Below are 26,241 nucleotides of genomic sequence, written 5' to 3'. Positions count from 1 at the left end.
AACATATCGAAAAAAGCGCAATTTTAAATACAATTTTTAGTCTTTAAATGAAGGTTTAAAAAATATAACACTTTTAATTTTCGCGAAATTATTTTCCTCTTTTTGGTGTTGTTCTCCTCATGTACACAACGATTTTTTTTTTTTTCTTGCTTGAATAGCATCAGAGAATACCACAAACTCGACACTGCGCACCGGTTATTTACTTTATCGTTATTACGTTTCTGACTGCTCCTGTTAAAGATTTTGAGGAAAGTACTTTATTCCCTCAATGTTTTAACACAGTTTTCTTCCATTGTTGGCATATACCCAAAGCAATATTTTATAATTGAGCTGAATGCACAAAATATCTACAGTTTATTTACAAAACCCGTTTGTTCCCAATTCCTTCGTTCCTCTGATGTCCCTCTTTGGAGCTGCCGTCAAGCCTCATTCCAGTGTATAAGGTGGAGAATATTAGAAGTAAAGTGATTTCCCCTTACTTCTAATATTTATGTTCCAGCTCTTTGTAGGAGATATCTGCTGATATTAGATGCTCATTTTAGGTGATTTGTAGGTCTTCTACTGCTGATATGTTCGATCTTCCGAAATCCGGGTCTTTTTTTATCTCCTTAATTTCATTCCTCCGATGTCTCTGTTGGTAAAGACACATTCCGGCGAGTCGACCGTTCCATTGAGACTCATTCCATGGCGCTGAAGGTCTCAATTACCGTCGAATATCGGCTCAGTATCCGACAGATATTATAATGTTATTATTACTCTCTATTCTCTTTGAAATACAGATTTCTTTTAAAGAAATGCCATTGTGATAGCTACGAGCGGTTTATTATTTTTATTTTTATTTAGCATTCAGTTTCTATTTGCACTTCTTTAGTAGCATTTAATCCTACTTTATTTCCCCTTACTTTTATTATTTAAAACGTATTTTGTATAGATTCCTTATTATTCTGCCTCGGAGTGGAAAGTGTTCTTACACTTCAGAAACTTGCCGAACATGTGATTTCACCTTACTTCTATTATTTGCGTTCTAGCTCATTGCAACTTTCTCTGCTGCTGTCAAAATCCAGATCTTTTGTCAGTCCTTCTATTTCGTTCCTCTGCTGTCCCTTTTGCGAACTGTGGTCAAGATTTATTCACGTGAGGTACCCCTGGGGCTTCACAAACTAATCTACGGAGACGTCCGCTTCTATTATAAGTCAGATATCTGCTGAACACCCATCAGATACTGTAATGTTAATATTGCTATGTATTGGGGTGTAGGTTTCTCTTAAAGAAATAATAGTGTTATAGATACCTGTAGTTTATCCATCACTACTTTTTATTTGTTACGTTGTCACTGTAACCGCGTTCTTCAGGAATTAAATTTCTCGGCTAATTTTCTTCTCCCAATTTTCGGATGATAAAAATGAATTAAAAGAAAGGAAAGGGAGTATGGTAAAGCTGCAGAAATATCTTGTATCATTGTGTAATATATATCATATTTCTCGTATCTTCCTGCAATAATTATCATATATCTCGTATCATCCTTTAATAATTATCATATATCTCGTATCATTTTTTAATAATTATCATATATCTCGTATCATTTTTTAATAATTATCATATATCTCGTATCATTTTTTAATAATTATCATATATCTCGTATCATCCTTTAATATGTAACCTATTTTGAACCTTCTTTTCTTAAGTATGTGTATGTCACCTTATGCATGTCCTTATATTTGTCATCTTATGTATCTACCGCACCTTATGTTCTACGTATCATGCATCCTGGCATCTGCCATTTGCATTTTCTGCATATTGTAACATATATCTCGCATAACCCTGTATCATGCATCTTATTTGGCACCTTCTACCATGTATTCTGCCACTTATATCACTTTGCACCTCGTATTATGTATCTGCATATATCTGTATCCACAGCATCTTGTATTATTTATCTCGCAGCATCCTGTAATATGTAACTGATTCTACTCCTATATATCTTATATTCATATGTATTTGTTTCAAAAGAATAAATTGAATTTAAATACAGGTTTAATTAACAAACATGTATATACGTAAAAAACAAATTTAAAGTTAAAATAATTAAAAAATGTGCAAACATATAAAAGATTTAATTTTCGAACTAATCTACAATATCATTTAAATTCAGATAGCATAAGTAAATCAAGTGCAAAACCAAACCATGAAAATAAATTCACCAATTTAGCAAATTAAAATTAATCTAAATTTTAAAAAAAATGCATAAGTGAATGACTGTTGAGCAGGCAGGAGACAGACTTATCAAGGGTAGTTGCCTCCAAACCTAACTCTACAATCATTCAATTCGTGTTTCGTCATTCATGCAGGCAAGGGTAAAAGTCAAAACCAAAAGTAAGTACATAGTGAAGAATGTCCAAAAAGAAATACCAATAATGTGGTACCTTGAGAAATTAGCAATTAAAATAAGGGTCTAAAAGGAAAATAATAATAATGAAGTATTTTGAGAATTAAGCAATGTAAAGTCTAGTATTAAATTAAATTAAAAAAAAATTAAATTAAATTTTTCAGAAAAATTAATTTAGAAACCAATGCATTTTAGAAACCCTTGTCTACAGAAACCTCCCCGACACGAATATGCATATCAATCAAAAAGAAACTAAAAAGGAAATAGACATAATTTATATAAACCAATAAGAAACTAAAAAGGAACTAGACATAATTTATATAAACCAATAAGAAACTAAAAAGAACTAATTCATAATTTATAAAAAAAAACAAATAAATATAATTACATATCTAGAAAATGCTTAAATACTACATAAAAATACTTAAAAAAAACTTTAAAGCAAGTAAGTTTTAATTCTAACTTACCTACCATATAGCGTTGGGGTCTGTAAAAGTATTTCCTAAATGATGTAAGTGTGTTCGGCAAATTATATAGATGGCGCTTATGTTAGTAAAGTTGAGTGCCAAGCTGCTATCTTTGTTTTGTTAAAAATTTTGTAAACTTTAATATTAAAATATTTAAATAATATAAATCTAGAAAAAAAATCAAAGAATATCCTAAAAGTATGTAATTCAAGTTTTAATTTTAACTGACCAACTATTTATGGTAGGGAGTTTAGTAGCTGAGCCAATCAAGAGATGTAAGTTTGCTCTGCAAATATAAAAAGAGTATACTGTACGTCACCCAATGTGTGTCACCTTAGATAAGTTCTTATGAAAGTCCCCTTATAGATCTCATACATCCCATGTTTCTACGTAAGATGTATTTAGGCATCTGAATATATATGTATCTTCTGCACAGTCTATCTGTAGCCACCGTATGTTCTTATGTATCATGTATCTAGGCAACAGATAAAGGGGAGCGTAGCGCTATACCGATTAGCCGTATTGGTAGAGGGGTGGTGCCCACGTCCTCCGTCGCATGTCGCATGCTATTAAAGCTGTTCTTAATTAACTTATTATTCATACTAATCCTTGCATGCGTATAATCTTTAATAAAAGTTGCAATGTGATATGAGTAAAATTATGAACTTTAAATTACGCTTTGATTTATGAAATGTGTGCCAGTAATTAAAGTATTTTGTTTTTCAGGAGAAAAAGATCTGCTTACTCGGACAGACGACGAGTTTCTTCTTCGATTTTTGCGTGCTCGGAAGTTCAACGATGAAAGAGCCGCCAATTTGGTCAAGGATTACTATAGGTGATATATGTTTGTTGTTTTGAATTTTTACGCGAGAAGAACTTATAGTCTGGGAAGCCAAATGAAAGCTTTAAATCAGAGTAATGTTTTGTTTCATGATGTAAACTTTCATAACACGGGAATTGTATTGAACATTTTACTTTCTTACTATTTCCTCCAAAGCGTTTAGCTTAAATATGATGATTTTAGTGCAGTAGATTCTGCCATTCTTATTGATGTAATAGTTAGTATCGGAGGTGGTAAACTGCTTTCGAAAAGTAAATATACACCTTACGCCAGAGGAAAAGGAAAGTTTTGGTGAGAAAGTTGGCAACATAGGTGTCAACCTTGAACCGTTAGCTTTCTCCTCGCGGTCGTTCGGCATTTCAACGTTGATTCTGGTTGGAGTAGGTCGTCGTTTAAAATGGCTGCGCCGATTCAGAATCCCGCCAAATGCGATTTGCACTCCGTCATACGTTTCCTTCGTGCAAAAGGTCAGCGACCAGCGGATATTCACAAAGAAATTGTTTCTGTTGAGGGAACATTATGAATGGATAAAATGTAACGAAATAGTGTCGTCATTTCTCTGAAGGTAGAACCGATCGATGTTCATGACGAACAAAGAACAGGTCGGCCATCTGTGATCTCTGATGCCCTTCTTCGGAGAACAGAGGAAGCAATTCGTGCGAATGGACATCTCGAAATGAAAGAATTGCATCAGATCATACCGGAAGTGTCAATGATAACTCTTTATGAAGTTGTGACTGTCAAGTTAGGGTACAGGAATTTGCGTGCGCGCTGGGTTCCAACAGGCGGCAAACTTCTATGACTGTGGGATACAAAAGCTTGTGCACCGACTTTACAAATGTTTGGATAACGGGGGTGATTATACTGAAAAATAATAAATAATCCAGTTAATAAAATGTAACTGACGTTTTCTAAATAAATGTTTTTTAAGGAATGCGAGCCATTGTATCTTTACTTTTCGAAATGCCCTCGTATATCAATTAGAAGTGAGTCTAGTGAGTGTGCTCTATGAAGTAGAAGTGAGTTTAGTGAGTGAACTATAACAGCCAGAAGTGCCTGAACTATGTCAACTAGTAGTGAGTCTCAAATCTCACTTTTTTGACCATGTTACTTTTTACATGTTGCCTTCAAATGTTGTCTCAATGCATTATTTTTAAAAAATAATGTAGTTGCAATAATAATTGCAAAACTAGTTCGAAGGTGTAAAGGCAAAAACGTCTTCTTCATGTGCAAAAGTGCAAGTGAGGAAAACTAAGTCTGTGCTCTGATGATAACAGGGAAAGAAAGGAAATCAAACTACCCTCGCTATCTATTGATGAAAAATTAAAACAACTGAGAAATAATTTCCTTAAAAGCTGAGGATAAAGGTGGATTGGAACTGGAATCATTAACTAGAACCGGAACATTTTCATGAATATGAAAAGTCTGCAGAAAATGTAATTCGCCAAAAGTTAATGCTTTTTGAATAATTTTGCTGTTGAAAAATGGAAAATGTGATTTTCTGACTAACAGTGTAGGGCAACAGAGGATTTATATGTTTCTTTTTTTTTTCCTAACAAATGCCTCATGTCCACCAGGAAGAAGAAGGTTCTATGTTTGAACGTTCGAAACTAGGCCTGAACATTTTCCAATATTATGCTGGTTCTTGTGGCCTTGATCCCTCTAATATTTAATAATATTATTTAATTCTTTTAAGTAACAAAAATAAAAATGCCTGCATATGTTAACAAACTAAGTGAAAAAACTTAGTTTAGATACTGAATTAGAGTGTGTTAGCATGTTTAATTAAAATAATTATTAAATATGACATATGCTAAACATTATTAAAATAACCCAAATTAAAGTGAAACACACACGAAACCAATAAGCAAACGCAGTTAGTTTGAACGTTAAATAACGATTTAAATAAATCTAAGGAAAATAATCGTAAACCTCACTCAACAGAGATCGTTTTGCCAAACAATCTTGTAGTTCCATGTAATCTAAGACCCCAGTCGAAGAATGAAATCAGTTAGATATTTTTGACTTCCGTCAGCAATGTCTGCTAACAAACCTCTCTCTGAATTTTGTTGCTTTAATTATTTAACCATATGTTTTGAAGAAAATTTTGACATCGCTTTCCTTAGAAACTCGCTTTTGAAAATGCTTGAGGAAGAAGTTAAGAAAATTGCGGTATCTATAACCTGAATGTGTTTTGCCTACGATACAATCTGCATTTAAATAGAACAATAGAAATTTACGATTTAAAATGTTTAGATGATTGCAGAGCAGGTAATCGTAGTGAAATTTTTAGCAGTATAGTCGGCTGTAATAAGATAATTAGGGATTTTCCGATGACTTTGCAGCAAAACATATGCCATCAGGCAATACACTTACAAAGATAATTAGGGATTTTCCGAATTGCAGCAAAACGTATGCCATCAGACAATACATTTATAAAGTTCTAGTTAATTTACATGTCGTTGGTTACTAGAACCTTAGTGAAGTTGTAGAGATATTAGGATTTTTTTGGAAGCTGGAGAGATGAAAAATGAGCAACCGCCTTCTCCGGGAATCGAACCACGGACCTCTGGAATACCGGCCCAGCGAGCAGAACCACTACACCACGAAAGCACGCTAGGAAAGTGGGAGAAATACCTTATATACTCCCCTTTTTAAAGGGCGACTGGAGATTTTAGGAGACTCAATTTAGTTCGGGTGCCACTGTAGTGATATTAGGATTTTTTTGGAAGCTGGAGAGATGAAAAATGAGCAATCGCCTTCACCGGGAATCGAACCACGGGCCTCTGGAATATCGGTGCAGCGTGCAGAACCACTACACCACGAAGGCAATCTAGGAAAGTGGGAGAAATACCTTATAAAGTGTCTAGCGACTATTCGCTGGTTTTTCTTACAACTTTAAAATGTAAGTCCAAAGAAGGGTTAAAATACCCTTTCATTTCTTCAAAGAAATACTACAGACGCTCCCTTTCGGGCTTACAGGAAAGCCTCCACTTGGGTTTTAATTTAAATAATAAGAAAACTAAACAAATTCTAAATAACTAAATTTTAGCCGAAGCTGTACAAAAATAACTAACCGAGATGGCCGGCTATTAAACCTGACAGGGGAACACTAAGGCTGCGTTCAGACGGCGACGCAAATGTCACAGAGGGATAGTCACAAGGAATAAAATGCGAGAGTTCCGTTCACACCTGTGACACAGGGCTAACTTATTTACGACGTTATTTCAAAGAATTAAATAAGTAATATTATTAAATATTAGAGGGGTCAAGGCAACAAGAACTAGCATAATATTGGAAAATGTTCAGTCCTAGTTTCGAACGTTCAAACACAGAACCTTCTACTTCCTAGCGGACATGAGGTATTTGTTAGAAAAAAAGAAGCATATAAATCCGCTGTTCCCCTATACTGTTGGTCAGAAAATGACATTTTCCATTTTTCAACAGCAAAATTATTAGCGATCAGAGCGCACCCACTTAGAGAAGCTAAATTTGCGCATTATTGGATTGTGTCTACAGCTTTCCCGCTCTATTTTCCCATTTAAGTTTCGCGCGTTCGCTCTGATTGATCGACGCTTATCCGAAGTTGGCATAAAGTTGAAAACTTCGAACTTTATGCCAAGAGCCTTAACCCTCTCGCTGAGCAACCCGCGATTTCCACGGGGATGAATTTTTGCCGTCTATTTAACTGTGCAACCCGCTCTTTCCCTGTTCAAGGTTTCCTTTTGGCTTTTCTGTGATGTTTAATTGTTTATTTAGATGTGGTCTAACAGATGGCGTTAGTAGTCCACATTTCTGCTAAATATACAAGAACACGTAATGTAGCATTTTGCGCGCTCTTTTCAGATCTCAAAGATGTCTGGCAGGAAGCGTTTCGCGAGTGATATAACCTATCTTCCTGACGATATTTCCCACACGGATAGTAAGTCTGACGCTGATTAAGTACTCGTATATTGAACATAGTTATAGCGAAACTGATGAGAATTTCTCGGATTCCGCTGCAGTCAGTGATGAATCTGAAAATTCAGTTTCTATTGAAAACGTTCGACAGTGGTGCAAAATTGATATATATGTTTTGATTGATTGATTGAAAAAATTAATATATGTAATATATCGTACATCTGTTTTACCTTTGTATTTTATAAAATAAATCAGAATTTAACCAATATTAATTTTCAAAATTTTCCTTTTATATCATTATTCTTCAATTTCAGTATTCTGACGACCTTTTTCTATGATCTAATTCTATATTGAAAAAAAAAAAAAACTCTTTTAAAAAGGTTTGTATATTTTAACTCTAAAATATATGTAGATTTGAAATATGTAATTAAAAAATACGCAAATTTTGAACCTATTTTGATAAAATAAAGTACGCAGTGAGAGGGTTAAACCAGGTTTTGTGACGTAGCACAGGCTGGTTGCCGGCAAAGCAGCTCCACTTAAACCACTTATGCCCTTTATACCGTCATCTGAAAGCAGCTTACCAGGTACCTAAGACTATGGCCGAACGTAGTACAGTCTTTTTATCATAAGAAAAACTCTCGCCAGTTAGGCTGCAGCTGTCTGTTGCCGTGGAAACGAGATTTCACCCATTTTCCGTAGGGGTGTCTTGAAGATTTACTTTTCAGTTTGCCATCTTGGCGCATTTAAAGATGAATTAGCAACACTTGTTTCTCCCCTGTTTGAAATATACTAGCCCTGTTGCTATAACGACTGCCACCCACCAGACACTATGGCGGTAGCTGCTCTTTTTGTGCACAGACAGTAAGATAGGCTTAAAGCAACGATGTGGCCCGAAGGCAGAACACGCTTTACTGTGGACTTCTGAGTTCTTCTGCCGAAGTGACTGAATTTCAAAGAGTTTCAAAATTACGAATAACTATTAGAAAATTAAAATAATCCCTACACAGTTTTCTCGAATTCTTTATCGATGAAACAGAGAACATTATCGATTTTTCATTTAATAGCTTGTAGAGTCATTAGGTTAATTGGAAACAGAAAAGATGAAAAATATGCAACCGCCTTCGCCGGGAATCGAACCACGGACCTCTGGAGTACCGGCCCAGCGTGCTACCGTTACACCACGAAGGCACGCTAGGGAAGTGGGAGAAATACCTTATAAGCTGCCAAATCGGTTTCTTATATGTATGTTATTAGAAAAGGTATATCATCTCCAAGGAAAAGAAATTTAATTAAAGCTATGAATGATTAGAAAAACTTTAATAAGTATTTTAGGTAGCTTTTTCCTTGGAGATGATAAATAAATTACCTTTCCTAATAATAAATTATTGATGTATTACTTAGCAGCTTTCGCGCAAGTATTAGGCATTTTAAATTACTGATAGTTATTTTTAACTCCGTTTAAAAAAAAAAAAAATGTGTACACCACATGACTTCCTTGCATGGAATATTAAATTATACGCATTTTTTCTTGCATTTCATTTAAACTTATTAGATTAAATTAAATCTACTTCGACGATAAAGCATAAACCACAATAGAAAAAATGCGCTCTTTAAAATTCACTATATTTGCTTACAATAACGGCACTCTGGCGCAGGTTAACTTAACAGCGTTACATTTCGTTCATTTTATAACTCATGCATATAAATTTATATCATTTGAATAACTATCTAATCATGGGGCACATGTTCTATTCAAATACTTATAATAAATCTAAAACGATGTATAAAAGAAATTAAGCAAACAAAACAGAAAATAAACAATTTTTCACAGACGATTGAGTATTTCTCATTCAATTAATTTAATTCTCACTTCCCGAAAAGGCAAAAATACATAAAAACTCAAAATATCTATATTAAAAATTGCGAAATAAATCTTAAACACTCGTTTCATCGAATAAATTCCAGAACGGGTTAAACATGATTTAATTCGCAATAATAAAAGAAGGCGTTATTTTGTTGTTGCGAAGCATAGTTCCCCAACATCTTCTGTGGCAACTCTAAGCGTGCTTACTGCATCGTGTTAAAAGTTTATCGAATCAGGACACTGGAATAATGACAATGACAATGACTGTAAATGAAAATTTTAAATTAAAATTATACATTTTGTCTCAGTTACTTCATTATTAGTTACTAGAGATTTAAAATAAAATTATACCTTTGGTCTCAGTTATTTCATTATTAGTTACTAGAGGTTTAAAATAAAATTATACCTTTCGTCTCAGTTATTTCATTATTAGTTACTAGAGGTTTAAAATAAAATTATACCTTTCATCTCAGTTATTTCATGATTAGTTACTAGAGATTTAAAATAAAATTACATCTTTCGTCTCAGTTATTTCATTATTAGTTACTAGTTGTTTAAAATAAAATTATACCTTTCGTCTCAGTTATTTCATTATTAGTTACTAGAGATTTAAAATAAAATTATACCTTTGGTCTCAGTTATTTCATTATTAGTTACTAGAGGTTTAAAATAAAATTATACCTTTCGTCTCAGTTATTTCATGATTAGTTACTAGAGATTTAAAATAAAATTATACCTTTCGTCTCAGTTATTTCATTATTAGTTGTTTAAAATAAAATTATACCTTTTGTCTCAGTTGTTTCATTATTAGTTACTAGAGATTTCTCGGAGGTCGGGGGGGGGGAGAACAATATAAGACCGGAGAGAGCATCGAATCTCAGTTATCTCAGAGCCGAATTCGGAATATTGAGATGTGTGTAATTATGGCAAAACTTCGAGGGCTATCTGCCTAAGGGGAGGGATGCCTTCGTGGAGGACTTTCTAAGAGAAACTGGCTCGTATACACGTTACATATGGAGAAAACCACGAAAACGCCCATGCAGCCAGCCCGTTCGCGGGATTCGAACCTCAGACCGAACTACCAGTGTTCAGCGACTTTACCGCTCGACCGCGCACTTTGCATTGCGTTGTGTTTAATGTTCTTAGTAGTTTGAAATGTAACTACTGATTGTGCTCTGTGGTTCTGAGAAGAGCTGTGTGAGTATTTTAGTGGAAAGTTCCAGAACTGTTAATTGCTTCTTTTGGTTAAAAAAAAATATCAGGCTATCATCGGTTCGTAATAGATATTGTTGCGCGCAACAGTATCATCCCAATAATATCCCGCACGCAACGGATAATATCCCAATAATATCCCCTACGTTCCAACAGGTTCCCCTACGCACGCAACAATGCACGCAACAATATTGTTGCGTGCGTACGGGCTCATAGCAGACTGAATGCGCAAGTCCAATAAAAGGTTAATAAAATTTATTTTTGTCAAAAGAAATATCTCAGAACTCTAGAATTTTCCACAGAAATATTCGTATTAAGTGTTCAGAGTATCACACAGTATAATCAGTATTAACACTTCAAACTACTAAGAAAGTTAAACACAACGCAATGTAAAGCGCAACTAAAGGTAAAGCTAACTTGGATTTATCTCAATTCACGCGAAACTAACAAATGGCAACAACAATAACTAAGCAGCCGAGAGCAGATGCTCTCTCTTCGGCCTTGAATAGTTTTCAACCGAAAGCGAGATATTTCTAGTACTTTCTGCTTCTCGATACTGGAAAGCAGTGCTAGGATGGAATTACGGTTACAGCTAACATAGTGGTCGATTACATTTATTTAATTTTAATTCATATTACGGTGATACAGGGACCGGACCCAAATGGTCGCCAAATTTGGCAACATTTGAGTCCAGTCACAAAAATTTTACAAAACAATTTAAAAACAATTTTACACAACAATTTTACTTATAGTTCTACTAAAATTATCTAAGTACAAAATTCGCAACAATGTAATTCTTGTGAGTATTTCGTAATGTTTAGTGTAATGTTTCATAATGTTTAGTGTAATAGATAAGTCTTTTCTTGTAACTACTACTTTTTCCCCACCCTCAGTACAGACACTTATTTTTTCCCTTTCTTCCCTCTTTTTCCATTGAATCCAATTGTCTCTTCGGACCAGAGATTAAATAAATAGGTGACCTTTAAAATAAGATAAAATGAACCTGTTTTGATGCCTTACCGCAAAGATCAAGAGCATCTTTATCTTTTCAAAGCAACGTCTAAAAATTACAATCTGTTCAAGGCAATGCCTTTTAAGCAATGTCTAAAAATAACAATAGCAGGTGTCTATTGCTTATTCAATAGTTCACGGCTAATATTACCGTCAAATGTTTAAGTCACTGCTTAAGGTATTTCTCCTGCCTTCTTAGAATGCTTTCGTGGTGTAGTGGTCAGCACGCTCGGCGGGTATTCAAGAGGTCCGTGTTTCGAATTCCGGCGAGGGCGATGCATATTTTTCACGTCTTCTGCTTCCAAAATACCTAATGTCTCTAAAGTATCGTAACCGCGAGAAATTTCGGGTGTCATATTTCAAAGAAAATATCCGTTATCTGACTACTTCCATGCCTCTCGAATTAACTTACACCTTTTCGTTGCCTTGCGTTGGCAACACGTTTTTAGATTTGTCGTCGATGGAATTCGATTGCTAGAATGTAGCTGACCTGTAAATGTTCTTACTTCTAATTGTTATTTTAAAACTTAACTGTGTTATAAAATTATTACTAGACGTTTACGTATGGAATATTTTATTATTAAATGTTTACAGTTTAGTTTGAATAAACAGGAGAAGTAGTTGAATTTATTAAAGATATTTAAAATCGAAACTTATTCTTCCATTTAGGCGCTATTCGAACACCGAAACGTAAGCAACCGCTCTCAAATCCATTTAGGCAGTTTTTGTTTTGCTCGACATTTGTACGTGTGGTCAAAATAAAGGAAATTTTTTTTTTCCCAAAACGGATTGTAAAATGCATTTAAAATGGATTCAAAAGGGATCTTTTTTCGTGATGCCTGTATGTGTGTGCGTACGTACGTATGTATATATCTAGCATAACTCGAAAATGATTAGCCATACAACGTTGAAATTTTGCATATACGACTGCCATATAGCTGTGCATCCCCTTTTCTGTTCTTATTGGCTGCACCAAAAATATACACATACCCACCCTCTTAGCCGACTCGGTGAGCTCTGAGTTTTATTTTTAAATGTTGGGAAATTGTGCATTTTTTGCTATAAAAGTGATAGAAATATATTGTTCTTATGTTCCGATTAAGGATTTTATGCCTTTAGTCAATCTGCATGCAATAGTTGTAGAATTATGAACAATTTAAAAGTGACGCTAAGATTTATGAGGCTGTTGTTTGTTTATATCTGAAATTCTTAGTAGAGTAGTGAATATACAGAGGCTGTTCACACATTTTTAGACGATGTAAATTGTATTCACAAAACTAAAATTACATAAAATTCTTGTGTTTTAAATGTTCTATTTGACATCCCTTATTCTGTACTATTTTCCGACACCGCAATTTCCTGGATAATAATGCCTTTTGAAGTGGCAGAAGAGGTATTCTATCCCATTCCTCCCGAACAGCTTTCCAGAGTCCTGTTAGGGTTTTGGGACAACTTTTGGATCATGCAGTTTTTAAAAGTCCGAAAGCACAAAAATCCATTAGGTGGTGACACATAGGGAGATTTAGTAGGGATATCAGTGAAGGGTATGGCCTCGATACCAGTTTTTTGTTCCATTTCTTTTAGGAAATTTAGAGTGGATTTTGATGTGTGACTGCTAGCTTTGTCCTGATGGAGTCTCACAGATTGATGGCACTGTGAGTAAAGCGATGGTATTTCATTCAGAAACATTGGCGATAAAATATGTTCCTGATAGTATTTGGAGTTAATCTTGACATTGTTTTGCACTCTCTTTATTTTTAACTCGGCATTATAAGAAAAACCAGCAACAGTCACGAATCCCTTAGAAAAACTTTCTTACAATTCTTTGAACCATGTACTTAAATTTTTTTCTCCCCTTTTATGATAATAAACGGCTCTTTTTTTGTTACAATCATTTAAATACACCCATGCTTCATCTACTGTGACAATTGTTTTCCATTTTTCTTTGGATAAGTGTTTCTCATATAGAATTCTGCAGCGTGTCCTGCGTTGAGCGATATGCTTTGGATGCACATTGCATTTTTTCGCTTTCTTAAGATTTAAATCAACGTGTACCATTTTGTTTACAGTGGACACCGAGCATTTTAATGATTTTGCAACTGCCCTTTGACTAGGGGTATTTTCTTTTAACATTAAACAACGTACCTTTGCAATAGTCGAAGATGTCCGTTTTTTCCTTGGATACTTGTTTGGAATTTTTGTCCCACTTGAGGCTCCAATTTGACGTTTTTTTTTTCCTTTCTTGTTGATGATATTACCTATCGACGCTTTAGATATCACAAAACCATGACTCTCACATCGGTTTTGGATAGCAGAGTATGCATATTTCTCTTCGGAAAGATCGTAAATGTAGCCTTCGAACCACTGGTTTGTTAAATTCACCATTTCGAATAAAAACAAAACTTTCAACCCACAGACGATAATATTGACTTTTAAAAACATAGTACAATTGCAATTACTTCTTTTGCAGCAAACGTACCAAAATCGTCTAAAAATGTGCGAACAGCCTCTGTAGTCAGTTGGTGCACCTACTTCAGCATTTTTTTTTGTCCATTGTAACGGAAGTTAGCTTTAAACTATGTGCAGCGAAAGTTTTTTCTTTGTTAATTATTGTATTGTATTATTGAGTGTTGTTACTATACTCTTAAGGTCATCTATACAATACAACACGGTAAAGAAAATGTGTCATCGGTATCGGTAAAGCGTCGTGTTGCCATTCTTCAAAGCATAAGATAGATATTTTTCATAGTTAATAAAAACATTCAGCGATATGAAAGAAGAGTATTCACAATATATGTCCATTCACAATATACTTGTCTTTCGAATATATATGTCCACTCACAATATACTTGTCTTTCGAATATATATGTTCACTCACAATATATATTTGTCTTTCGAATATATATGTTCACTCACAATATATTTGTCTTTCGAATATATATGTTCACTCACAAAATATATTTGTCTTTCGAATATATATGTTTTCTCACAATATAGTTGTCTTTCGAATATATATGTTCACTCACAATATATTTGTCTTTCGAATATATATGTTCACTCACAATATAGTTATATTTCGAATATATATGTTCACTCACAATATATTTGTCTTTCGAATATATATGTTCACTCACAATATATTTGTCTTTCGAATATATATGTTCACTCACAATATATTTGTCTTTCGAATATATATGTTCACTCACAATATATTTGTCTTTCGAATATATATGTTCACTCACAATATATTTGTCTTTCGAATATATATGTTCACTCACAATATATTTGTATTTCGAATATATATGTTCACTCACAATATATATTTGTCTTTCGAATATATATGTTCACTCACAATATAGTTGTATTTCGAATATATATGTTCACTCACAATATATATTTGTCTTTCGAATATATATGTTCACTCACAATATAGTTGTCTTTCGAATATATATGTTCACTCACAATATATTTGTCTTTCGAATATATATGTTCACTCACAATATATTTGTCTTTCGAATATATATGTTCACTCACAATATATTTGTCCTTCGAATATATATATCCACTCACAATATATATTTGTCTTATTCACGAATATATATGTCCACTCACAATATATTTGTGTTTCGAATATATATGTTCACTCACAATATATTTGTCTTTCGAATTTATTTAAGAGTCTCAACGAATGTGTTGCCTCTGCCCAAATTAAAAGCGATAAACGCACATTCATTTAATTATTATTCATTACTAACTAGAACCACGAAATGGTCCTGCTGAACCGTAAATGTTTTCATTAAAATCATTTATAGATATGTAAAGAAGAAGTGTTTGTATGGGAGTATGTAATTCACATATATTTAAAAAAGCCACCTCACTTGGGCCCACATTCACGACAGTTACGCTCACTTCATCCGTCTTAGGTTCGCGTCAGCGTTGTTGCCTTTATTTCTAGCTCTTATTAAAATCACTAGATTGCTCTGTGTTTGTTTACTGTTTAGAACTGCACGGTCATTAGGTTTTTTTTTTTTTTTTTTAAGTAGGAGACATGAAAAATATGCTGCGCCGTCGCCGGAACTCAGACCTGGATGTCTAGAACACGCGCCGAGTGTGGTACCGTTACACCACAAAGACACGCTGGAAGGAAGGAGGAAATATCTTATAAAACAGTGTAGAAACTTTTTGAACCTTTAAAGCGTTGCTTAAGCGAGCTCTTTATCAGTTTGTAGCAAGTATTTAGTAACCGGGGAATAAATCGGCTAAAGTAGATGGTGATTTTCCGAAAGCTCATTTACGGTTAAAAGCATAACCTATGATAAAGCAAGTACTAGTTTTTATTAAGAGGCCCTGTGGCGAAGTAGCTAGCGCATCGCGCAGCAACACCACAGGTCCGGGTTGCATAATGGCAAACCGCACGTTGAATTGATCAATGTTAAACGAATTTGCTTACTGCGCATGCCCAAAAGAGAATTTGGCACAGTTACGACTTTGGCGCAATTTTAAAAGAAGATAAATACGGTATATGTTTGATATTGTGTTATCCTGGACGTAAACAGTTCGAGGTTTTAAAACGTGTCAGGTTGTAAGCTGCTTCATTATTTGGAGTGTAAACGTCGATTGTAAACTACCCAAATTCTCTTTTAAAAAGGATTACAAGACAGGAAACATTACAAGATATATTAGCTGATTATACTTCTGAGGAATAAAAACAATTGAGTATTTATCATACTTCCTATTCATATATACTTTAACAAATTAAGGATTAAATCTAGTTTAAATTACTGAACCTAAGTCAAATAAATTACTGTAAGTAAATGAAATAGACTGTTGCAATTGTAAACAGTCGATAAGACCTACATGACGAGCAGGTAACTTGTGTAAGGTTGCTTGTGCTTAGTCGCCAGTATTTTCACCCACGCCAGCGGTACACCACTGAGCATGCGCGGTAAGCGAAATTCGTTAACATTGATCAACTCAATGTGCGGTTTGCCATTAAGCGTCCGGGGTTCGATTCCCGGGCTAGACAAGGTCGACTCAGCCTTTCATGCCTTGATTTCCATCACTTGGGTCGATAAAATGAGTACTAAGTTCGCTTGGAGACTAAACACGGTGGGTCCTGCGACAAGCTGACCACTTGTTCAGGGCATATGCTTACGCACCCCGGTGCCCACGGTCAAGAAAGCAGATTTCGGGCACCGCAGGCCTTGGCTCATTAGGGCTGTCATGTCACTGAGTTTAGTTTTTATTAAAATGGTTTTATGGCTCCAGGTTAGTTCCACATTGTTCTACAGTTTTATTCGAGCTTTGTCGAATTTTGCACAATTCACTTTGAACCAAAATAAGAGGAAAACCGCTCTCTACCTCAGTTTTGGAGAAAAATAAATCCTCTCCACTCTGCGCAAACCCGAACACCTCTGGAGACTTCAGCTAATTATGTGAATAAGTTACTGCATAAGGTATTTCTCCTGCTTTCTTAGAATGCTTTCGTGGTGTAGTGGTCAGCACGCTCGGCGCGTATTCAAGAGGTCCATGGTTCGAATTCCGGCGAGGGCATTGCATATTTTTCACGTCTTCTTTTTCATGTAACTTATTCACGAGCTAATAAATCATTATCACGGCACTGTGGAAAATATTCTTGGACTAAAGGATTAGATTGGAAACTCTCAGAACATTTCCATTTAGTTGAATGTATCGAACCCAAATTATCTTTCTCATATAGCTTACCATATTCATTTAACGCCTGAAAAATTTTAACCTTCCAGAACGCGCGCTTGGCAATTTTACATGAGCACGCGCACGTCGTATTTTTTACGGCGTCTGCTATTTACGGTAACGTTTTATTTACGGTTATGCCCAAAACGGTAACGTTTTGGGCACAAAAAACGACAGAAATGAGTGAATATTGATAATAAATTTTTTAAGAATATTTATTTTTGCAATAATACCTAATTTTTGCAAAATACAAATGATATCAGATTCAAATATAAGTAAATTATGTTTAAGTTATGTTAGTGAGATGGAAATGCAGTAATGTATTTGATCATAGAAAATTTTAAATTTATTATTTAATAATTATATTTTAAAATCGAAGCTAATTTTAATATTCATCAAAGGTAAGTATAGACAAATAAAAAAGGAAAACACCTTGGTAGGAAATATAGTTTAGCATTACTTACTTCTGGAAGGAAATTTACTTCTTACTGGTTACAAAAACGCATTTTAAGCTAACTTTAATCTTTTTTTTTTTTATTTCTAAAAAATAGAAATGCTAATTAATTAAAATAAAATTAATTAAATTATTAAAATAAAATCATCAAAACATGCTATTTGAAAATAATCGCTATTGTTTTCCCATCCAAAGTTTTCCTTGTCTTCCTTTTCTTCATCAGATAGTTCTTAAAATGCGAGCAAAATCAGCTGGTTGCACATATTTTTTGGCCGTGAAAACCGATGTAAAATTTACAGCGCCAAATGTATTCAAATTAAAATAATACACAGCAATTAATAACACAACATTTTAAAATATAATTAAGAAAAAATATAATTATAAAAAATATTTTCCTAATTTTCACCCACGAGCACGCGCGTGTCGTAAACTTTACGAAGAAGCTTCCACGTAGCACCAAAACCCAGTTAAAAAAAAGTCAAATGACTTCCTTTTGGCACATTCCATGATGTGGGGAAGGGTAGAAAGGAGTAACAGAAATGACCTTCTGACGTCTCAGCTTCGATATGCGAAAAATGTGCATTAAAAACTGAATTTGTCATAAATTTTGCTCATACGCGCTTGCTGAAAGGTAAAAGTCAAAGTATAAACGCAATTCAACGATTGAAAGATAAATATTTTAATTTGAAATCCTGGAACTTTTTGATTTTAAGAAAAAGACATTATTAAGTTATTTTTTTTTAAATTTAATGAATGCATTTTTGTTTTTTAGGTATCGAGGCAAAAATCCAATGCTATTTCGTCGTCCAAAGGACATGGAAAGTATTTTAAGATGCAATATTTTTAACTACTTGGCCCATAGAGATGCACAAGGAAGAGCTATCTTTGTAATGAAAATTGGTAAATTCTTGTTTTTTTAACCATACTTTTGCACATTTTCGTCGTTTCATTTCACAAAAATGTGGCTATATTAAACTTTTAAATTAAACAGCTCATTAATTGTTTTCAGCCTATGCCATAAACCAGTCACTGATTATCCCACGTGGCAATATAAACGACCCCTGGAACACCAGATTTGCATTTTATGTAAAGAATCAACAAAACACTCATTAAAAAATAAGTATTATGTCCCATAAAGATCAATGAAATGAAAAAAAAAAAAAAAAAAAAAAACCTTTCTTGCAATGGATATGCATGGATGGTAGCATGGAAAATACGGAAAAAGTGTTTTAGTCAAAGAAGTCTACTAATAAATACAATTTGGTGCCAGGAGAACACGTACAAAGCGAGCGGGAAGAATTTTAGTAAGCGACTATACGATAGCTGCCGGCAATACACAAAATAATTCCTGCAGAACATCCCACAATTCGGATGTCTTGGAATTCTCTATTCGATAGCGTGGTATCCCAAACGTATTCTGTCACGTTTTGATCTGGAGACTTGCGTGAGAGTGGTGGAACTCCAGACTGATATGCTGCTGCAACCACAATGTGGCGTTACGACACTTGTGTGGATATGCATTTTCCGGTTCCAGCAGGCCCCCATCCATCAGCAGGAATGCAAGTGCTTTTTCAGAAAGGTTTCGCACATATCGTTTACCAATCATAAACGTTTGTAAATGCGCCAGCTGTCCAGGAATTTCAAGCTAAACAACGCATTTTGGGCACCGAACCAGCCAGCAAACTTCCTTGTTGACAAGCGGGATGTATGACTTCATGGGCTTGCACGCCACACACAAATTTTCTTGTTGACTAGCGGGATGTATGACTAAATGGGCTTGCACGCTACACAATTTTCTTGTTGACTAGCGGGATGTATGACTTCATGGGCTTACGCGCCATACACAAAATTTCTTGTTGACAAGTGGGATGTATGACTTCATGGGCTTGCACGCCACACACAAATTTTCTTGTTGACTAGCGGGATGTATGACTTCATGGGCTTGCATTCACAGAAATGTGGTTATGTTAAAGTTTTAAGTTAAACAGTGCAATAATTGTTTTCAGCCTACGCCATAAACCAGTCACTGATTATCCCACGAGGCAATATAAACGACCACTGGAACACTAGATTTACATTTTATGTAAAGAATCAACAATTTGTGTGTGGCTTGCACGCCACACACAAATTTTCTTGTTGACTAGCGGGATGTATGACTTCATGGGCTTACGCGCCATACACAAAATTTCTTGTTGACAAGCGGGATGTATGACTTCATGGGCTTGCGCGCCATACACAAATTTTCTTGTTGACAAGCGGGGTATATGACTTCATGGGCTTGCGCGCCATACACAAATTTTCTACCTGTCAAATGCAGGTGGAAACACAACTCATCAAAACATGCTATTTGTTCCTAGTCTTTTGCATAGTAAATAGTGTTGATTTTGCAGTCTACAGTTTAAAAGCTATTTAGAATCTAAAAGCAATCTAGAATTTTTAAAAAATCTAAAAATCTAATCTAGAAATCTGAAAGCAATCTAGAATTTTAAAAAAATCTAAAAATCTAATCTAGAAACCTAAAAGCATTCTAGAATTTAAAAAAAATCTAATCTAGGAATCTAAAAGCAATCTAGAATTTTTAAAAAATCTAAAAATCTAATCTAGAAATCTAAAAGCAATCTAGAATTTTTAAAAAATATAAAAATCTAATCTAGGAATCTAAAAGCAATCTAGAATTTTTAAAAAAATCTAAAAATATAATCTAGAAACTTAAAAGCATTCTAGAATTTTTAAAAAATTTAATCTAGGAATCTAAAAGCAATCTAGAATTTTTTAAAAATCTAAAAATCTAATCTAGAAATCTAAAAGCAATTTAGAATTTTTAAAATATCTAATCTAGAAATCTAAAAGCAATCTAGAATTTTTAAAAACTCTAAAAATCTAATCTAGAAATCTAAAAGCAATCTAGAATTTTTAAAATATCTAAAAATCTAATCTAGGAATCTAAAAGCAATCTAGAATTTTAAAAAAATCTAAAAATATAATCTAGAAACCTAAAAGCATTCTAGAATTTTTAAAAAATTTAATCTAGGAATCTAAAAGCAATCTAGAATTTTTAAAAAATCTAAAAATCTAATCTAGAAATCTAAAAGCAATCTAGAATTTTTAAAAACTCTAAAAATCTAATCTAGGAATCTAAAAGCAATCTAGAATTTTTAAAAACTCTAAAAATCTAATCTAGGAATCTAAAAGCAATCTAGAATTTTTAAAAACTCTAAAAATCTAATCTAGAAATCTAAAAGCAATCTAGAATTTTTTTAAAATCTAAAAATCTAATCTAGGAATCTAAAAGCAATCTAGAATTTTAAAAAAATCTAAAAATATAATCTAGAAACCTAAAAGCATTCTAGAATTTTTATAAAATATAATCTAGGAATCTAAAAGCAATCTAGAATTTTTAAAAAATCTAAAAATCTAATCTAGAAATCTAAAAGCAATTTAGAATTTTTAAAAAATCTAATCTAGGAATCTAAAAGCAATCTAGAATTTTTAAAAAATCTAAAAATCTAAAAGCAATCTAGAATTTTTAAAAACTCTAAAAATCTAATCTAGAAATCTAAAAGGGAATCTAGAATTTTTAAAAAATCTAAAAATCTAATCTAGGAATCTAAAAGCAATCTGGAATTTTTAAAAAATCTAAAAATCTAATCTAGAAATCTAAAAGCAATCTAGAAATTACAACAAAAAAAAAAAAGCTCTCAGCATAGAACTAGTGGCTAAGCTGTGGTATAATGAACTAAATATTTTCTAGTCCCATCTTCAAGTGTTCTGTACCAGCGGCAGGTACAAAATGCCCAGTAGATATGAAATGGTGCTCTGTGTATAAATGAACTGTACTTGTTTTTCAATGAACACATACATACGTTTTCAACTCTACACACTGATTTGTATTTCTCAGCGTCATCTTCAGTTATCAAGCAGACTATACATAACTGAATTGTAAGTGAATAATACAAGTGACTACCGTGAATGTGACAAGCAAATGTTACACAGGAATTCTGTAAATAAGTGAACAGCACATATGATGTACATTAATATACCCAGTTGGTATTGTTCGGTATAAAATTCACCTGAATAACTTCTTATATCCAAGTTACCGATGACTTCTAGAGCAAACATTCTCTGTAAACTCAGAATCGCACTGCATAAAAACTTGCTAAAATCCCCGTTCAGCACGGTGTAAGTCTTGACACGGTCTCTTTAATAACCGCGGGTCACAAATACCCATCTTCCGAAGTAACTACAAGTTTTAATACATACTCCACAGAGCTAGGCCTAGCGACAAAAAATGCTCCACCAATTGAGTACAAATGCGGAAAATCATATAACAGGCGGTACAGCAACTGAGTTGGTGGTAAGTAAGTAACTATTGGTGTTGCCGTGGAGAAGTGAAGTCCTAATCACATATGTTTCCACTGCGAGGGACTAAATGTTCATAGGGACTAATTCTCAGAACCCGCACGTTTACACGAAACCCACGTACCTAGGTTACCATTTTTAGTTACTACAAAGACTTGAACTCTAAACAGTAATCGATTATCGCTCAGATTGGGATCACGTGATCCTTCAAAAGCAGAACTTTCATCTGATTGGTTGATCTCTACCCGGGGCAGAGCTGCAGTCGAAACATTTTCGGCGGGGTTTCAAAACATCACACGTAGCCGGTACCTCGTTTCCTCTTTCCCCATTAGGTCGACTCTGTTTTACTATACTTTTAAATTCTTATAGCATATTAACTTGTTATTAATAAGTTAATGTTAATATCTTGCTTAACTTTATTACCTTTTTATTATAATTTAATGATATAACTTAAAGTTATTTGTGATAAATTTTATTATAAAACTTGTTACTCAAATTTCTTGATATAACTCAATTTTTTTTTTAAATTTATAAATTTTCTTTGTGTTAATGCTCACATAATTAGTAATTTTTAATATTGTTCGATAGGGGTAAGGACTTCGGCCCAGGTACCCAGGTGTATACACCACTCCCCCGGGAACCAGCGATCGTTTCCGTAGCTAGGCTACGGAAATGATAGCTTTCCGTAACTTCCCTTCCAGCGGAGCTTTTCATTCTAGAAATCCATCCGCTTAAGCCAGTGCTACCAGAATCTCGTTTCTTAGAAAAGTCCCGTCTAGCAGGGATTATCGCTAAACTCAGAACCCGCACAAGGCATATGTAGTAAAAATCCACTCGTCAGGGCCATACAAAAACTCTTACTAAGAACACCAAAATACTATAGGCCTGAACTCCAATGTGTACCTGCCCACACCGGAATACTGGGTAATGAAATTGCAGATACAATAGCCAAAAGAGCAGCAACTGACCCCCACGTTCGCACACTTGAGGTACCTCTCCCGGGCTCGTTCTTAAAAGTTGAGCTCGAAAGAGAATTAAACGTTGGCAACATGTGTTGGAGACAGAGACCACCGACAGAAGAGTTCACAGACTTTTTCCAAAAGTCTGCCGGCTTCTAGAAAGTGACTCGTCTCACTTCACTGAGTTCTTAACAGGACATGGTCCCTTCATGACTTACCTGAATCGTTTCAGACGACGCGAAAACAACCATTGCTCATGCGGGATGGTAGAAGATCCGAACCACTATCTGTTCGCTTGCAGAGAGACTTTCTTTTTCTTTTCACCATCGACGGAACAGCTGGCCCACTGGGTTAGGTGCTTTTCAGCCTGTTGGATCCCGTCGATGGAATTTTAAAAATACATGAATAAATATAAATAAAGAGCTTAGTACTTTGTCCTCCGGGGATTGGCCACGAAACGAGGAACATTGAAGTGAAGACCAGAACATGAAAAGAAGGTGCATAGTGGGGACTGCTGAGACTAAGCGGAACACATTTCACTATTATCGTACATATTAGGCATACAGTTATATTAAGGATGTGCTATAAAAATCAGGTACAGATGTAAAGATGACCAAATACATTACAAATTGTGGACTTATTATTGTCATAGATGTAACACTTTTTTTGAAGATTTATATATACATATTTTTTCAAAAAATAGGAATCGGATTTTTAAGATTCAGTGTGAGCGTCCGTGTAACTCCTATGAGCGCACTTGCTTATGGGTTAATTGTTATCAACATGCAATATGACCAACAATATGATTATTTTAATAGTATGTAACAATAAATGGTTGTTTTAATATTGCGAACAATTAAAACCCAATGTTTCTAGGTCTGTGGTGTACTGAAACCTACACCTTCAAGGAATTTGTTGGCGCTGGAAACGTGCTAAGCCAGTGGGTCGTGAAGAATCCAGTAACACAGGTGAATGGTTTCGTAGGCATCTGGGACTTCAAGGATTACTCGTTTGCCCATTTCTCAAACTCTTGCACTCCTCGACTCATGTGGATGTTGTGCTCCCTCATGCAGGTAAGTGCGATTACACATGTTACTCAAATAACATTTCATTCGCTGTAGAAGCAAGTATTTTAAACTAAGATTCAACTGAGTTTTCATCAATCGAACGGTAAATTCTTTTAAGTCACTGTATGTGCTTCGTAAAACCAAGACAACATTAAAATGTGATCTAAACAAATATGCACTGGCAAATGATGTGATTTTTTACAGTTACAAGTTTGTTACACGTATTATTTCACTAACATGTTAAAGCTAGTGATGATGTATGTATAATAATTGATTGCTGCCTAAATTTGCTTCCAATACCTCTTGCATGATGCTGACTGAAAGTCTGTAGTTTCTAGCAGAATCAAATGATGGTTCTTTGGTTATTTAATCAGTATAATTAGCATAAGCTAAATAATAAGCTAACAAATTGTTAACTTAATTATGAATGTCAGTTAATTAAGTTTTATTATCTAATTAATTTAGTAAATAATTTATAGTCATAAGTTGATTAAGTTATTAATTAACACGAAAAATTATGTTTATTAATTAACACAATTAATACAAGTTAAACGGTATATATTGTTATTAACTATGCTTTTAACGCTACTAGTGATGTATATATAATAACTGCTTCTTACCTAAAGGTGTTTCTACTAATATCCCTTGTATGATACGGACTGAAAATCTGCTGTTTCTGGCGGAATCAAAATGACAGTTCTTGGGTTATTTAATCCGTATAATTAGCATAAGCTAACAAATTGTTAATTTAATTATTAGTGTGAGTTAATTAAGTTTTAATAACTAATTAATTTAGCAAATAATAGTCATAAGTTGATTAAGTAATTAATTAACACGAAAAATTATGTTTATAAATTATCCCAATTAATACAAGTTAAACGGTATTAATTGTTATTAATAATGCGTTAAATGGTATACGTATAATAACTGCTTTTCACTTAAAGGTGCTTTCAATATCTCTTTTTGCAGCTAATGGTTCTGTGTGTCTAAAGATGCATCAAAGAGGCTTTCGAAACTACTAATAAAATTTATTTACAAGAATATGTAAGAAACTGAAATAACTGAAGATACAGATACATTATTAGGCATAACAAGCTACCAAATTGTTAATTTAACAATTTAACAAGCTAACAAATTGTTAATTTAATTATGAATGTCAGTTAATTAAGTTTTATTATCAAATTAAATTAGTAAATAATTTATAGTCATAAGTTGATTAAGTAATTAATTAACACGAAAATTATGTTTATTAATTAACACAATTAATACAAGTTAAACGGTGTTAATTGTTATTAGCTATGCGTTTAACGGTACTAATGGTGTATATATAATAACTGCTTTTTACCTAAAGGTGCTTCTAATATCCCTTGTATGATACTGACTGAAAATCTGCGGTTTCTGGCGGAATCAAAATGGCAGTTCTTCGGTTATTTAATCCGTATAATTAGCATAAACTAATTAATAAGCTAACAAATTGTTAATTTAATTATTAGTGTGAGTTAATTAAATTTTTATAAATAATTAATTTAGCAAATAATAGTCATAAGTTGATTAAGTAATTAATTAACACGAAAAATTATGTTTATAAATTATCCCAATTAATACAAGTTAAACGGTATTAATTGTTATTAATAATGCGTTAAGTGGTATACGTATAATAACTGCTTTTCACTTAAGGTGCTTTCAATATCTCTTTTTGCATCTAATGGTTCTGTGTGTCTAAAGATGCATCAAAGAGGCTTTCGAAAATACTAATAAAATTTATTTACAAGGATGTGTAAGAAATTGAAATAACTGAAGATACAGATACATTATTAGGCATCTCGGCCTTCCACGTACTACACCCTTAGAATCCAGCCGGGCATTAACTATTGGATAATGCACGTAACCGCCTTTTTATATTTTTAACGAAAAAAAAGTTAAATATTAGTGAATTTAAAATTCTTTAAGGTAGGTTTAACATTACATCACTCGGTCTTTCAATTCTTAAAGTCTTAGACGTAGTA

At 33.8% G+C, this 26,241-nt stretch overlaps 1 protein-coding gene across 2 annotated transcripts in view; it reads left to right on the top strand.

The window, feature by feature from the left end:
* The window catches only part of LOC118195459 (clavesin-2-like), a 233,562-nt gene that overhangs the window by 184,400 nt on the left and 22,921 nt on the right, over positions 1-26,241 (top strand). For both annotated transcript variants that reach the window (XM_085826575.1, XM_085826576.1), the window contains 3 exons: positions 3,580-3,688; positions 18,623-18,750; positions 24,045-24,241. In XM_085826575.1, the coding sequence (XP_085682701.1) occupies positions 3,580-3,688; positions 18,623-18,750; positions 24,045-24,241 (434 nt within the window). The remainder of the gene's footprint in view (positions 1-3,579; positions 3,689-18,622; positions 18,751-24,044; positions 24,242-26,241) is intronic.

Source organism: Stegodyphus dumicola, chromosome 11 (assembly GCF_044657685.1).
Source record: "Stegodyphus dumicola isolate Sdum_Otavi_A_Nest chromosome 11, ASM4465768v1".
NCBI lineage: Eukaryota > Metazoa > Arthropoda > Arachnida > Araneae > Eresidae > Stegodyphus > Stegodyphus dumicola.
The sequence above is the reverse complement of the archived record's forward strand: the minus strand, read 5'-3'. Positions and strand labels throughout refer to the sequence as shown.